General features: G+C 44.1%; 1 protein-coding gene across 3 annotated transcripts in view; it reads right to left on the reverse strand.

Annotated features, from left to right (window-relative positions):
* The window catches only part of msi2b (musashi RNA-binding protein 2b), a 204,590-nt gene that overhangs the window by 33,134 nt on the left and 153,852 nt on the right, over positions 1-17,604 (reverse strand). For all 3 annotated transcript variants that reach the window (XM_030776712.1, XM_030776714.1, XM_030776713.1), the window contains exons 9-10: positions 14,426-14,540; positions 8,378-8,452 (exon numbers count right to left, since the gene is read on the reverse strand). In XM_030776712.1, coding sequence (XP_030632572.1) covers positions 8,378-8,452; positions 14,426-14,540 — 190 coding nt within the window. The remainder of the gene's footprint in view (positions 1-8,377; positions 8,453-14,425; positions 14,541-17,604) is intronic.

The raw sequence follows: 17,604 nt of genomic DNA on the forward strand, positions 1-17,604 counted from the left end.
AGCCCACTTCATTTTTTTTGATGAAATATCTCTTCTGCTACTCTTCTTCAGTCTCTCTCAACTCCTCTCTTCCTCCTTCATGTACTTCTCCGCCCATCTCCACACTCTCCTGTCCTCCCTCTGCTCCCCAGCTCCCCCCAGTCACTCCACACATCTCTCTCCCTCTCTCTCTCTCCATCCTCCACACACACACAGATAGCTCATTCTTTCCATCTCCTAACATGACCTGGGCAGATTACAAAAACATATACAAGCACCTTAAAAAAAAAATCAAATATGCACAAATGAATGATCCTGATCTGGTCTGTACTTTCAAATCTCTCAAGTCCAGAGTCTTACGGACATCATTTTGCTTTACCGTTCCAGGCACGGTCAATGAGAACAGCATTACAAAATCACTGTGTCTGTCTCAGTCAAGGTCAAGATGACACGAGCTACAAGGTGTCACATCACAATACAACGGCTATGAAAAACTCACCACATAGCATAACAATCTCTCCCTTTTCTTTCTCTCTCCCTCTCTATTCTCTGAGTCTTGATCTCATTTTCATTTCGTGTCATCGTAACTTGTCATTAAAAGAACCATGTGAAGACAGTTAAAGATGTGTCACAGTGAAAAAAATATTTAATTATCTATGAACATATCGATAGAGATTACTAAGAATTACGAAGAATCAAAAAAGAAATAGTAGAATTATCAGAGCACTGGCCAAGCGTGGTATTTACACTATGTGTGAGAGGAAACAGAAAGAATGTCAGACATTCCGTCTCTACGTTCAATCCATTTCATTTCCCTTAACAGCACTCGAGAAACTGCCATTAGTCATTAGGGAAAAAATGTGTAAAGGGATGGATTGAAAACGCCAGTGTTCAAAGTGAGCATTAGAGAGGGAAGGTAGATTAAAAAGAAAAACAGAAAGAAGAGAGTGCAATCTCCCCCAACAATCTTTTTATCTGTGGAGAGAGAGAGAGAGACAGAGAGAGAGAGAGAGAGAGAGAGGAAAGGGTGAGTCATCCTACTCTAACAGAGGCCCTTGACTTGCATTGCTTTCAAAAGGTCTCTTTGCAAAGCTATCAAAGAATGACTCCATCTGTGTGGTGAAGGTTCTGAGACACATGGGACTAGGGTGGTATTCACAAGAACTGTACTCTTACACTGAAAACAAACCTTTTGCTTCTTGCTCTAATGAGTCTGCTCTTTGATAGTGAAAGACACACAGAACACCAGGCAATTTGGCTCATCACAGAACCACAACTGTCAATTCCCAGGAGAGAGACAGCGTAAGAATTCAGGACCGACGTATCAGCACAACAACCGTTTTTATTTCTGCAGCAGTGAGAGATTTAACAACCTTCTAGGTGACGATTCCCCCGTGAGTCACATACTCGCCGTCATTTAAACCATCACCGAAAACAGAACCCTGCAAAGTGAATGAAGGTTTTTTTTTTTTTTATTACGTCTGTAACTCAGTAATTGTTCTGATCTTAAAGAAATTTGTGATCCATCATGGGCGTTTCTAGAAAATTCTCTGTTATGTTTAGCGGCGTTCTCGGCAGGCAAGGAGAGAGAAGGCGGTGTGTGTGAGGAGAGTCTGAGAGGATCAGAGGGGTATAATAAAGTGTCTGACTAATAGTGTGTTTCACAAAGCTATTTTAGAGGGCATTAGCCATAAGCAGACGCCAACAGTGCATCCATCATCTTCAATGCATTTTCCATCAGGTCAGCGGACTCTGTACTTGTCTCCATGGTACATGTCTACAACAACAACAAATACAATGCAGAAGAAGAAGAAGAAGAAGAACAACAACAACAACAGCAACAACAACAACAACAACAACCACAACAACAAGATGCATGACGAGAAATACTTCCAAAGGAATTATTGGAAAAAAAGCTGAGCTATGTTTCACAGCAGCTTGGATAATGTCAAACACAAAACATTATGTACATACAGCAAAACAGATAGTCGGTATCGGGCCAAGCTGGGTACATATCACAGTACCTGTCAGAGTTTGCTAAATGACCGGTCCATAGGACGGTAAGAACAAGTCGTGCCCAAAACAGAGGACACGGGCGCCCGCCGAGGAGCCTTTTTTCACACAGAGCCCCTGGCAAAAAACTCCACTGCACCGCCATCAATTTAAGACGTGTGTCCCAAAGCACCAGGGCTTTGGCTCTTCCCAAGCAACATGACTCAGGACAACGGTGAGCTGGCAGGCTGTGTGGGGGTGAGAGAAAGGAGAGGCTGGAGGCTCCAGGCTGGACCTCTGAGAGGAATAAAGGGAACGAAGAGAAGAGAGTCAAACCCAGGCCCCCGTACATTACACTGGGCCTCTTTTTAAGAGTCAATAAAAGTGTTCTTTGGACACCAGAGCTTTGCTCTACGCGTTCGACATAGATGTGTGTGCCACGTGTTTGCACATAAACCTGAGCTGTGGTAGCTTATAAAGTCTGAAAAAGACTTGGTAATCTGTCACAGATGTGGAATTCCTCTAGGCCTTTACTACAAGACTGAGTTTGGTCCATATGTGAGGTGGTTAGCGACTATGCTGGCAGTAATTAGCTTTGGTTCACCAAATTATGTATTATGGTAATAAAGTGTTGTGTGTGACGTGGCAAAGGGCTGATGGGAACCCTTGGCCAAGAGACTTCATTGCGTGCTCCAGGAAAGGTAAGATATTAAATGAACCATTTCTCTCTTCAGTCCAACTACAGCCTGTCTCCCCACTACTGCAAATCGCCACAACTCCCAAGACACTTGGGTTAAAGATATTGCTATGGCAACAGGTCACACTGACAGAGGGGAGAGGCGCCACCCCAACAACAGTCAGGACATCCCACCGGCCGCCCTCCACTGCCCTCCTTCATTAGCCCAATCACCAGGGGAGGAACCTCATCTCCCTACAACTAACAGATCAGACCGGGCCAGGACAAGTGGTCTAATCTGTTGGCCTGTTAGCCCAAAGTGTGTGTGTGTGGGGGAGAGAGAGACAGAGAGAGAGAAAGAAGGAGGGACAAGGTCTCACAGATTCAGTGCTTGAGATGAAATGAATGTGATCTTAGCTCTTTGCATGGCCCTGCACCGCAGGAAATTAAAACGTCATCAACGAAGATGAGACGAGAGGCTGAGTAGGTATTTAAGGCAGAACAGAGCTGAAGTATCTGTGTGTGTATGTGTGTGTGTGTGTGTGTGTGAGAGAGAGAAAGAGAGACAGAGAGAAAGAGTCATTTCAATCATTACTGTAGGCTGGGGAACTGACAGCAGCATTTAACTCCATGAAATGACCCTTCCGTTGACCTGTGCTTGGAGTCACACTGTCTGCTCAATAAACACACACAGACATCTGCCTCCGGTTTTCCATGCCATTCAAAATGAACTATAAATGTGCCAACAGGCATCATTCTGAAACAGGCATGTGTGTGTGCTTTGTGTGTGTGTGCGCTTTGTGTGTGTGTGCGCGTTGTGTGTGTGTGTGCACGCGTTTGTGTGGGTGTGTGTGCGTGTGCATGTGTGTGTGTTCGTGGGTGTGTGTGTGCACGCGTTTGTGTGTGTGTGTGTGCGTGTGCATGTGTGTGTGTTCGTGGGTGTGTGTGTGTGCATGTGTGTGTGTTCGTGGGTGTGTGTGTGTGTGTGCTTGTGCTTGTCCGCCACCGCAGTCTCTCTTTTTTTTTTTTTTTAAGCCCATAACATGCTGAACGCATTTGCCTCTGTACGCCTACTGGGTTAATAAGCAGGCTTTTCAATTAGAGGTAATTTGGGCAAAGAGCTGGATGAGGTGCCACATCTGCTGGAGGGACCACTACTCTCTCCTTCTCTCTCATTCTCTCACACACAAGCCCCTCCTGCAAGGGTGATAAGCTTTTTTTTCACTTCTTAATTTTTTCTCCTTCCTTCTACTGACAATCAGCAAAAAGCACAAAAAGTCCTGCTTGTTAAGGCAAATATTGTAAAAGGTTAAATGTAAAAATGTATAAATGTATTTTGATACATTACATTGTTATGTCTAACAGTCATAACTACCATAACAATGCTAACATTGCCATTAATAAATCTGAGTCAAGAACAACAACTATAACTTGGTCCTTCTCTCTCTCTCTCTCATACACACTTTAGCCTCTTCTTCTCTCAGAACTCCACATCCACATCCAGAGAGAGTCTAACAGGGGTGTCCTTATTTGTGTGTGTATTGTGCTCTAATTTGGGTGAGGCTTGCTGTGTGAACCGTCTGGCAGGCAGAGTTCGGGGCCGGGCCGTGGCGGCAGGCTGACATGCCTCTGTTTGCATAACTGATTGGGCCTTAATCAAAAGTGAAGCATCAATTCCCTCTTCAAACCTCCCTCAGAAAGAGCCGGAGTAATGGAGGAAGAGACGTAAAAGGGCCCGTCATTACAGATGCTCCGCTCTCTGCCACGGGTGGGCTGTGCGGAGCAGTGACCTTGGGCGAGCGGGCGAGGGGGAGGGGCTCTAATGAGTCACGTCCTTCAATTTCCATCAACACTACCTGCATGAAATGCCGGAAAATTGGTGTAGAAAGGGAAAGGAAAAGACAATTGGTCTGTGTTGAAATGAAGATGGAAAAGGAAGCCAGTGATGTCACAGCGGGGTTAAGAGTGTGTTCTGTGAGCAGGTATTTTCGAGACGTGTCATCACAGAGGCAACGCTCTGACACGCAGCATGTGACTGGTGCAATAACGACATCTTCATCTGACTAATTAAGATGCATCACCAAGTCTTCCTCCTCAAATTACTGTTACCACAATACCGGTGCAATGTCAGAAAGTCAAAGGCAGCTCAGTTACAGAATCAGCTATAGAATGGGCTATACAACGAGTCATGCCGAATGGGCTTTAGAATGTGTTACACAGAATAGGCTATACAACGAGTCATACCAAATGGGCTTTAGAATGTGTCACACAGAATGGGCTATAATGGTTTATACAGAGTGGTCTATAGACTGAGTTATAGAATGAGCTATAGCATTAGTTATAGAACATGCTATCCAGAATGGGCAAGAGAAAGAATAACATAGTGGGTTTGCAACTTCCGAAAAAGTGAGTGAGCTTGTTGTTTTAACTTAATCATGTAAGAATCTACCATGTGTTAAGGGAATTTTTAAGAACTGACAGAAGAGGAATTTCTGTGAACATGAGAAACAAGAGAAGAAAAACAAGAAAAACCAGAGATCCTCAGGGGTACCATATACAGAACTGCTATAGGCAGAATCAAACTGCTCACCACTGATTCACAGATGCCTCATTCCTGATTTGTTACTGTTTTTACCTGTTAGTGGCCCTGCAGCTTGGCAATGTCTAGTTTGGAGGCATTAAAGCATCTGTGTGTTCACGTCTCCCTCTGCTGTATTATAACAGTCGACTAGAATGTGTTTTTTTAAACTGAGATGCTAAACTTCTCTCTGGGACTTGCTGGAGATGCTGCATCTGGATATACAGCCACACAAAAGATGAGTGTCTCTCCCATTAACATGAGGCAGAGCTTTGTGTTTGTAAGTCTGCAGCTGAGTGAGAAGCTTTTGAAGTGGAGAAAATGGACAAAGCAGTGGAGAGGAGCGACTGTTTTCACCGTTTCCTTACTAACCAATGAACTGATGAAGGTTTTGATATATAATTAAGAAGAGACTTGGCTGACATTAACGATAATTTAAAAAAAATAATCAGCTCCCTATACAAGGAACTATCACAGGTCACTGTACTGAAAATGCAGAATAAGTAATTGATGGATATTGATGGTGGGAGACTATTTTGTTTGCACAAATGTTATGTAGGACACAGCAAATATGAAAGATGGAAGAAAGTAGGGACAAAACCAGGCTGTGTAATATCGAAGCAAAAGATTACATTTTCTCTGCTGTGCTGTTGCACAAAGAGTACCAAACACAGGCATCCGTACACACGAATGTATACACGCGCATGCGTGCACACTTATACGCACACAGACACACACCCACACACACACAGGCACAGACAGACCGACACACACACACACACACACAGGCACAGACACACAGAACTCCCATGTGACCCCTTTCAAATCCAGTCACCCGTGTGGATTACAAGAGGTACCTTGAAAAAAATTACCTTCTTTCTTTCCAACAGTCAATTTTTAACCTTCGTTGCAACTGAGCTTATAGTAAATCCCTGGATGCTGAAAAAAAGCTTTTTCACCCAATGTGTTCAACGGCAAGGTCATTGACAACATCTGAAATGGAAAGAGAGAGGAGGCGGCGAGGGGCAGCAGCACTGAGAGGGGTGTAGGAGAAGATCATTTTACAGGGAAAGCCGGAGGATTAAGTAGGAGCAAAAAAGCCACCTTTCCTAACAGTTAAACTTGACTGGTATGCATCTCACTGTCAACAGCGAATATGTGACAGACCAGAAAAAAAAAGAAAAAAAAAGAGGAGGAAGAAGAGGAAGAAAAAAGGACCACACACACACACACACACACACACACACACACCCCTGCAATATTTGTTATGTCATTGATGTCCATGTTATGAAGTGTAACTGACTGGGAACGCAGAACAGATTGAACATTTAAATTTCCATATGGAAGAAGTGTTGCAAAATTCAATGTATGTCCATACAGAGTAGCATGGAGTCACATTCAAGCTGTGGACCAGCTGTGTACAGATGGTGCCAGTTACACAATAGGAATAATGGTCGTGTCTAAAGCCATATAGAGGGCACAACGAAGGGGCGGGGCCAAACTCCGCTCCTGCGTCTGTTACATGGTGGCACATGAGTGTCTAATAAACATTAGCTCGATGCTAATTGCTGATGTAGAGAACAAACCCGCGCTATATGTGTCTCAGTCTTTTCTCGTCCAGCCCAGTCACACCAGTAGGCTCTAAAAAACCACTCCCTCACTTGATGCTCTAGTTATTCATCTGTATATTTGAGACACATTTGAGTTTTGTCTGTATTAAAGATTTGCTGTGTGCTTTCAATGTGTCAGGTGTATTACCATCGAACATGGCAAAGTTGCTCTGAGTATCTGTATACCGCAGCAATGTGCTTGAAAGTCGTTGATAAGCCACACTCAACATAAACTGATGTGATGTGTTATTGTGATTGGATGCAACTTGACACATTTTATTCCTTGTGAAAGTGTCTCTATTACTTTGGGAAGGAAAAAATCAAAACCATGCAAATATTTCATAGTACATGTTCTTGCAAGTGGTCATCTAATGGGGCTGAGGGCTAACGTACGATTTACATAATAAACAAACACTGGTAACGTGTTCTGAGTAATAACCTGTTATTCCACGTTTAATCTATGCTTAACTATATGGATTCATTTAAGTTAAAATAGTGACAGTTAACCTCTGTGCGCAAATACAAGTTATACAGTGTTTTGTGCTTAACTGGCATTGCAGTGATAATACAGTGCAGTTGAGACATTAACTTTAATAAAAATGAACCTGACTGTAGCTGTATCATCTTTGGCCGCAGCCTTTCTCCTCCTCTTTAGTATAACCATGACAGATTAATTAGCCTATCCAATGTGAGTGTAATTCAGCTGGCCTATGGCCAAGGCATGTTAGATTACATACTGATGATGTGGCCTGAGGAGAGCACTTCAGTGGTGTTGGCAGCCCCTGGATCTGACTCAAAGCATCTGAGTAAGTGAGTCATCATAATAAAACATGGTTATAGTGTTGAATAATTTTTGGTTAATAGTTCTCTATGACTCATTTGGCAGTCGGCTGATGTTCTGTCATTAGGTCAAAATCTACATGAAATGAGGCTTTCACTCCAGGCTTAATTAAGAGAGGAATCAAGTGATGGGTTTGTGTGTGTGTGTGTGTGTGTGTGTGCGTGTGTGTGTGTGAGTGTGCGTCTGTAATGCTATCCAAGAGCTCCTCAGCATGATGCAAGACCAGGTTTGTGTGTGTTTATGCAGAAAGTTAGTTCAGCATTGGTATAGGTATGTCTGCATCCATACACACTTTGTATATGTGTGGGTGTTTGAGAGAGTGAGAGAGAGGGAGAGACAGAGAGAGAGAGAGAGAGGGAGAGAGTCTGTCTATCTCCAAGTAAGAACTCTATGCCTTAAAGCAGTGATATCAGGCAGTGTTCAGTGGCGTGTGTGTGTGCACGTGTACACACACAATTCCACCTAAGTTTTCCCCATTGTGATGCTCCTGAGTGGGGCAGGGTAATGCTGTGTATGCATAGACGCAACCCTTATTTGTGTGTGTGTGTGTGTGGGTTGTGTGTGAGAGCTCTCCAGCGTGGGGCTCCAGTAGGAGGCAGGGCCAGGGTGTGTGTGTGTGTCTGATGGCCAGCAGGGAGGCCATTACACCACAGCAGTGGGAGAGAGAGGACACACACAGAGACTAACAAGATGGAACTTACCAGGGAATTGGTAGCTGTAGCTAGGAGCAAAGCCAGTGTATCCACGGCCATACGTTGCAACAATGTTTGGGTAACCTTGGGGGAAAAAGAGAGAGAAATGTGTTAAATTGTCCCCGGGCCTCCCAGTGTTTCTCTATTACACAAATAAAGCATAACATAACATGCAATTACACACACACACACATACAGCCCAAAACATCTACTCACACTCCAACTCAGGGATCAACATCTATTCACGTACACACACCCCCAAAACATCTACACACACATACACACACACACACAAAGACATACACACACCTGCAGCTTCAAGATAGCAGATTAACACTCGATTAAAACTCAGTCTTTTGTGATGTGCCACAAACACATCTATAATGTAGAATCTGTGGAATTTTTTTCTCAGGAAGTCAGTTGTCTCTGCTTTGTCTAGCAAAGTGAGAACAGACATGTCTAGCAGTAGCATCTCTCTCTCTCACTCGCTCTCTCTCTCTCTCGCTGTCTTTCTTTCCTCCCTTCCGCTGTCATTGATCGATAACCTTTCTTTTATAGCCTGGTCTAATCGATCACAAAACACACGACAGGGGGAGACAATGACTGGCTGATAGTTGTGGCAGGACGTCAAGGATTATAGTGGAGTAGTGCAGCGTTTTCAATGCTACAGAGCTTTACCTCACTGCGGACAGACACCACCACGAACAAAACACACAGCTTTAGACTCAACTGCAAGAGCACAGGAGACAGACCAGTGCTAGCTCCACAAACGGATGTTATTTGGGAATTTCCTCGCAATCTGTTTTCTTTTCTTTTCTTTTTTTTTTTTTCCGCCGTCTTTGCTGAGGCAGAACTTTTTAATGACGGTCGGGCTGAGAGTAGTTCCTTGGCTTCCAGTCTTCTATTTGAGTCTCTCCGGTGTTCTCTCTGACAGATTCACAAAAGAGGTCCACCAATCTAAACACCTATTCAGCATTGTTTGCCACTCTGCCTCTTCCTCCGCTGGAGCGCATCCTGGTGCCAGCCGAAACAGCCTGGGACCAAGTACACACACACACACACACACACACACACACACACAAGCTCAGTTTTGTCCCAGTGCCAGTGCAGGCAAACACGCCACCAAATGCGTCTCCGAGCGAACCGAGAGTTCGACGAGCTATTGTTCTTATCCTGTCATATGCAGTATTAGATCCACGCCCCTGTGTTAATTATCTGGACAGCGTTCAAACAGCAGCGCTTTTTGTTTAAGCCATATGTGCTAACGCGAACTGCTGGGAAAATGCGTCGGGATACGAAACCAAACAAGGTTACGCCAGAGGACAGTCAATCGGCAGCCCACACAGTTAGCCTCGGCTAACGGAATATTTACTAAAGCCTGTACCATAAGCTAAAGGTGTTACAGTGTTAAAACAAATGAGAAGAAAACACAAAGATACAGACTGGTGAACAACATCTCCTTTGACCTATCATTGACTACATTTATAAGAGTTCAGCTGCAAAAGCTAGAAACCTCAGCGCACACATTTTTAGCTTCACTAAACTAGGCCCACAGACATCAAGGCAAAGAGGCGGTCTCCCCTTTCTATCCTTTCTTTTCATATATTTATTTGATCTCTCCATTTATAGCACTTGCTTCTTATCTTTCCTCTCACACGGGAAAGATCTGAAAAATCTGAGAAATTGGCTCTGGCTGTTCGCACCACGAATCTAAAATATGACAGATTGCCTGTGTCCTTTCCATCCATTTCACTTTCGTTAGGTGAAGAGCAAAAAAAAAAAAAAAAAAAAGAAAGAAAGAAAGAAAAGAATAAGAAAAAACATGTCACTGTATGTGAGACTGGACTTGTCTTACATGAACGGAGTCTGACAATCCAGAGGTGCTTTTGAGAGAAGCTTTCTGCCAGGAGAAACTGAATGTGTCCAAGCTCCCTCTGAGAAAGCCTTGTACACACAGTAACAGCTTCTTACAAGCAGTAAGTTGTTTTTCTGGTGTCTTCTTCCTGTTTTCCTCGGTATGAAAAATAATGGTATAGATATCTGGTGTATTAAATGGTTAAGCCTGTATTTTGAGAGCTCTGTCAGCGAGGAACGGGAAGATAAAGACGGTGTTAAGGTGCACTAGTTTTAGTCCTTCTCACTCATGATGTTTCTGAACGTGACACATTTGGAGAATTGTCGCAGTAGTTCACTTGATGAATGTAGTTGCGATATGAGAGGGTTTTTTTATGATAATCCCACAGATTTCGTGTAAATATGTATCTTGACAGTTTGAACTTTCTGAAATCAGCAAAGGGACAGTTTCAGTCTTGTAAAAGTATGACTCTCCTTTGAGTGGTATTCTAGTTTGACAGAAAAAAAATGATTTTAGCTTTTGGTGCTTAACTGAGTTTTTTTTTCTTTTGTAATTGTCAGAAACGTATGGCTAATATAAAATAAATGTACATGAGGTACGTCATTTATCAAAGAAACTGACTGTTTTCCTGCTTTTCAGATGCTTAATATCTTTTAATCACACATCACAGCTTACAGTTGAATTGATAACTGTCCACTGAATGGATTTACAACATGACTTTAATTCCATGCTGAAGTAAACTATATATAGTGCAGACGTTAGTAGTTGACGTTAGTGGTTGATTAGGCCGTGCTAAAGTGCAGGTTGCAGTACATGAGCCTTAAACAGTTGCTGTTTCAGAGTGCCGCACTGTTTCTTTACAGAGGCTTGTCCATCTAGCCTGGCCCTTCACCATAGAGGAAATAGCAGCTCTGTGTACTTTCTCTCCTAAAGAGGAGCAAATGCCAGATGCTGAAGCTAAACACACACGACACGCGCTTTTTTCCCTCTGACATTTAAAGAGCTTACTTTGAATGTACTGTGCTGTGCTTCTGTTGACGCTGGGAGATTAGCGCGCTGGCGGGGGATGGCTCTTGATGGGGAGGGACACAGGCAACAGCCAGTCAGCATAAACGACAGAGCGACACACACACACACCCAGGTCTCAGCCATGCCCAGTCTTTTAAAGAGTTAGTGATGCAATGAAAACTAACATCATTTACTGAAAGCAGAGGGCTGAGGGGTTAAATGAAGAGCACATATGGTGTACACATTCTGTAGGCGAACAGGTGGAGAATTCTGTATTGTGAACATAAACACATCTTGGGTGCACGCCACACGCCCGTAACCACACACAAACAGAGATGTTTGTCTCAGTCACATCCCTACCTCTCTGGTAAGTGAACAGATGAACACAGTAATTGTATCTAAGCACTCTGGTTTTGTTTTCTTTTTCTTTTTCTTTTTTTGTACTAGCATGAGGGTGCACACAGACAAACACAAACATGAAACAAACAAGTCAACCTATTTATGCTGTTTTTTTTTTCTCCCAAGCTCATCTTAATTGCTATACAACACGCAACAGTAAGAGAGAGGACTGTGGCCCAGAGTTCCTTTTTAATTACACAACTGAACGTTGATGAGTTCTGGGGTCAAAATGTGAATGTATGCTAGATGGGAGAGGGCCACACGAGAAAGAGAGAGAGTGAGACACAAAGAGATGGAGAGAGAGAGAGAGAGAGAGAGAGAGAGAGAGAGAGACAGCTGTAGCTAGTTGTGCATGCTAACAGGTAAGTGCCTTGGGGGTGAGCGGCCATCACATCCCCCCTGAAGCGAAACAAGGCTAAACGAGATGGCGTGAGACGCTCGAGATGCAAGTGAGACCTTGTGGAGATAGGAGAAGAGCCTCATTAAGCGCTGCCATTGCACGGCATCCTGTGTGTGTGTGTGTGTGTGAGAGTGTGTGTGTGTGTGTGTGTAGCAGCACTGTAAATAAAGCCTGTCATTTTATCTGTTGCTCGCCTTGCTACCTCGCCCTCTTATTCGGTTTATTAATACGCATACTAATCTACCCATTTTATGGCTCAACAGTTTGGATTCACTTTAAAATCAATTACGCATCAAGGCTCACTTTGCATGAGCTTAAATGTGTATTAATTTCTGCAAACATACATGGAGCTTAAGACTATAAAGATAAATAGCTCGATTAGGTGCAGTAAACAAAAGGAGCTGAGAGTGCAGGGCTTAATGAGATTTTGGCAAATAAGAAATTGCAGTTCCTTAAATAACGAACCCTGATTTCATTTATTTATTTTAAATGTAAATTACCAAGAAGATCATTTCACTGCCCTCTGCTTCTTAATTCGTTTAGATAAGAGTGTGAGGAGATGAAGGTGGAGTTTGACCTGTACACTCCTCTTTCACTACCTCACTCCATCCCTAACTCCTATCCCTCCACCTCACTCCATGCCTAACTCACTCCATGCCTACCTCACTCCATACCTACCTCACTTCATGCCTAACTCACTCCATGCCTAACCCCTATCCTGCCTACCTCACTCCGTGCCTACCTCACTCCATACCTACCTCACTCCATACCTACTTCACTTCATGCCTAACTCACTCCATGCCTAACCCCTATCCCTCCTAACTCACTCCATGCCTACCTCACTCCATGCCTACCTCACTCCATACCTACCTCACTCCATACCTACCTCACTCCGTGCCTAACTCACTCCATGCCTAACCCCTATCCCTCCTAACTCACTCCATGCCTAACCCCCATCCCTCCTCACCCCATGCCTACCTCACTCCATCCCTAACTCCTATCCCTCCTAACTCACTCTATGCCTAACTCACTCCATGCCTAACCTCTATCCCACCTACTGCTGTCCCCATAAATTATGTCTCTTGGGTTTAGCACACACACACACACACACACACATAAAGACGTGGTGACATCGATACCCCTAACACTGGGACACCTTGAGGTCAGTCAGATGAAATCACACGTTTATAATTTAACATTAGTTCGATTTTCCTCTTCATTTCGTGCTTTAATGCATAGCCGTGTTCTGGTGGATTAGGGCCGTGAGAGAGTGGCGGACAGGCTAGCAGGACTGGCTGCATATCAATAGCATATTTCACACAGGGCCCTATGAGGACGCTTCATCAAACCAAATTACGGGCGGGACGAACTATCCCGCGGCTTCCATTAGCCGACACTCACATGCTGCACTAGGCGTCAAACCATTTATTTGCTTCACTTACTTTAAGCAGACGATCAATCTCGCAGTAATTATCTCTCATCACTAAAGCTGGGCAAAGAGCTAGAAAAGGGGGTGGTGGCGTGGGGAGGGGGAATCCTTCTAAGACTGCATCTGTCTTTTCTTGAGATCCCTGTGTCAAATTCTATAGAAGATGAAGAAACTTTCCAAAATTGGAGGGGTGGGGGGTGGGGGTAACTGGCTGTGTGATGGGTGGTGTGTTAAGTGTGTGTGTGTGTCATGCACACACCTCATCTCTCCGTCTCTGCCTGTGCTCTCAGATGAAGCTACAGGCCTAAGGACTGCGGTTTTACCAGAGCGATGCAGCATTAGCCTCAGTGTCAGCAAGTAACTCGCAGCTCAAGTCAGAGCAGCACGTTCGCCTGGCCGATGACTTCCCGTGTCTGACCAGTCAGTCATTTCACTGGGATATGTAAAACGACCCTCTCGACCTTTTCCAACACATCAAATCCAGTTCAGCGATCAGCACTCTTTAATGTGGTCCCCATAAACTCAGATATGTCTCAGATATATACTCCTCTGCTTTTCAGTCACTTACGAAAAGCGAAAAACTTCACTTTGGCACTAGATCAAGCTCTATTATCAAAATGTTACAGTTGTGGAGCCAGTAATTGGGCAATAATGGTGGTGTGTGAAAGACTGATGCAATGATAGTCATTCTGCCAAAGGTTGTTTTTCTTTTCCAAGGTTTCAGAGGAAAAAAAAAAAGATACTTAAGGGAACTCAGTCAATAACTTAACGCTTGCAGACTTCACCTTAACGCCGTCCATCAATCCTAACAGTGTATTTCACTCAGCTCTTAGAGGCAGTGACAGCGTCGGTGTGGAAACCGAGCACAAAAAGTCAGTGAAGGGGTGTCAGTGCAGTGCGGGGCTGTTGTCAGAGATACAGCCAGAACATTGACATGCTGTGTCAAAGTTAAAACAGGAGACTTACTCAGCATTCCCATCCCTAACATGAAGGCGTCCATTGTGTAGGGCAGACTCCGTCCCCGTCCCCGTGTCCCCGGAGGAAACATCACTTCCTTCGGTTGCGCCTTCTTGCATTCTACCTGTGAACCAATCACAAAAAAGGGGAAAAAAAAGAAAAAAAAAAAAAAAGAGAAGAGGAAACGTAATTACAGATGTGTGATTGGTTTGGTTTTCAGTGTTTGGAGAGATGACAGTTTTCCCCGTGGTTTCGGCCCATCAACTCCATGTCACCTGGTGAGCCAATGCCATTAGAGTCTCTCCGCAGACAGCACATCATTCATTTCAGGAAAGAAAAGGAAAACAATGGAAAAAACAAACACACGCCCGCTTTCCGTTGGCGGCATTGCTCTGTTGATGTTCCTCTGTTGTTAATACAAGGCCCCTGCGTTACCATGTCAGTTTTTTTTTGTCTGTTTTTTTTTTCTCTCCATGTCTTTCTGTTAGCTGGAGCATGGCAAGCTTGTGTCTCCAGGCAAACTTTTTTATTATTATTATTTATATATTTATGCCCCCCCCTTTGTTTCACACACACACACACACACACGCACACACTCCCATCTCTCTTCGTCTCGGTGCTTTCTCGTCCGGGCCTCATCACCGTTCCAATTCCACCCAGGGAGCTTTCATTCCTCCCTCCCTCCCTCCCTCCGTCTGTGCCTGCCTCCATCACACGCTCATTTTCCTGCCGCGCTGATTGCCGTTTTGCCCTCCTACACAATGCATAGCTAAGCGACTGCTGCGCCAAAAAAGATTGTGACAAACCCAAAACACGGCGACGTCAAGACAAGCGCTGCTGCCGTCCGTCGCCATGCAACCGCCTCCCCTGTCTCTGTTGCTGAGCACCATATCACCATGGATACACCCTCATTTGAACATACTGTACATTTACAACGCCAATACAGGTATTTATTTAGTTGAAAATTAAGACGCAGCAACTAATATATAGACTGGTATCCAAAGAATAGCCTGTTTGTATTTGTGAAGCCCTGCGTTGTCCACTTGTCCAAAAGTCGTCCTCCACACCTTAATGGTTGACATGGAAGAGGTCCTATCAGATCAGCTATGTTATAGCCACGTCTGCTCCTTGCCGCAGCTGCTAATACTGTGAGATAATATGAATTGCTGTTAGTCTAGCGCTTCTGCCATTAGCACAGCTGTCAGTCTCTACATCGCCCCCGTTAGCCAAGTTCCCTGCCTTTCTTCTGTACATTGCTTAAGAACACTTTTTGTCTTTCCTGTGTTTGCGAGCTTCTCTCTCTATGTCCTTCCAGCTTTAAACTTGGTGTCTTTGGGTTTATTGCTGTTGAAAGCCTGGCTCTCTACTTCTATTTCTACTGCCTTAGCCTAGTTCTCCCACCGCCGCTAACAACCCCAGTCCCTGTCTCTGCTGCTTATGGCGTTACTTTACTCCTTGCTTCGCTCTTTGACTTCATCACAGTTTGCTTCTCCCACTGTAAGCCCAGTTTTCTAACTCTACCTCTGCCAAGCCCACCATCTCTGCCTTTCTCCGAGATCATTGTTATAAACCAGCATTTCGCAGCGCTGCTGTCATTGTAAACAAGCTGTAGTGTGCTGTCTTCCCACTAGCATGTGGCAGGTTGGCCTTTCACTGCACTCCTGCAAACACACAGTCAAACAACCTTCACTGATAACTACAGCACAGAGCTGGCACCATTCATTTCCCCACACACTCAGACTTACACAACCAAGCCTCTCACATCGAGGTGTACATAAAGGGACAACACTCTTATTTGAGGACAGGAGCTCTAAACCCAAAAAGACACAAACTGCATTAAGAAAGAAGAGTATTCACTTTTTTTTTTTTTTTAGATGAACATAAAAGGTCATAGGGCTTTGAGGTCTTCACATGGTTCTGAAGCCTAACTGAAAATGAGGTAATGAGGGTAAAGTGAGGGTAATCTCAAAAACAAGGTGTCCCCCAAGAGGGATTAAGTAAATGACAAAACATTTTAATCTCATATCAGCAAGAATGTGCTCAGAAACGAGAGGTCCAAAACAGGTCCAGCACCCAACCATCCAACCAACTAACCAACTTAACAATCTTTTCTGACACATAACTCAAAGTGAAGCAAATAATAATGTCACAGTGGTTCTCCACACAGAAGAGGAGCTCGCATTTTGTCTCTTCCAGGAGCAGAGTATCAGCGCCGGTGGAGCTGTCACCGCCGCGCTGCTAAGAGCCATGTCAGGAGCTCCCTATTATTACTTAACTAATTACATGGACGGCTAAGGTACACCGCTGATGAGCTCCTTCAGATCTGAATGAAAACACGAAGCTCTTTGCTAATGACCCTGAGAGAAAGAGTCCATGCGCTGTTATCAGGCACATGCAGCAGGGGAAAAAATGGAGAGATGGGAAAATGAAGAGAGAGAGTGAGAGAAAGAGAGGGAGAGCAAGCGGGAATAGCGGTGATCTGAGTGGGTCATGAGTGGGTCTCTTCAACGTGGACCCCTCTCATTAAAAACAGTTGCCGCCGGGGAACCATTCTTATAAAGCGTGGTTTAAAAACAAGTCAACAGGAACCAAACTCCAGAATGGGTCTCCATTATTGAGGAGTGGAGGGGGAAAAAGCATTTGAGCTTGAGTAAAATAAGCCCTTTTAACATTACAAACAGGAGGGTTAGCATGGCATCGATGACGGGCTGGAGCTGCCTTAAAGCGTGCGACTGCGCTTAGCACAACTCATTGACGTGATTTATGTTAATAAATGTGAAATAATCACCATCCAATTACCAAGACCATAAAAAGAAGCCATAAGGTAAATCTTGCTGTGTAAAGAGACGTTTTACTCAACAGGACAGTAGGCCGGTCATCCAGATGGTTAATTTAGAGTAATAAAGACTGAATGTCTTTGCTAATGTTTAGGAGGTGTTTTTTTTTTTTTAACATACGGGTGTACAGTATGTCTTGCAGTGACAGGTGTGAAAGAACCTTAAACTTTTGACCCGTAATGTCTCAGTTTGCATCACATATCCACAGTAAACTCAGGACAGAATAATTAGGATTGTGAGAGTTACAAAACACGTGAAGAGCAGGCTGACCCCAGCCGTTCAACGACCGGTGTTGTCATAAAAACATGGCGTCCTCTAATGCCTGCTCAAACGCATTTGTCACGTGTCCGG

Source organism: Chanos chanos, chromosome 6, assembly GCF_902362185.1.
Source record: "Chanos chanos chromosome 6, fChaCha1.1, whole genome shotgun sequence".
In the NCBI taxonomy this organism is placed as follows: Eukaryota; Metazoa; Chordata; class Actinopteri; order Gonorynchiformes; family Chanidae; genus Chanos; species Chanos chanos.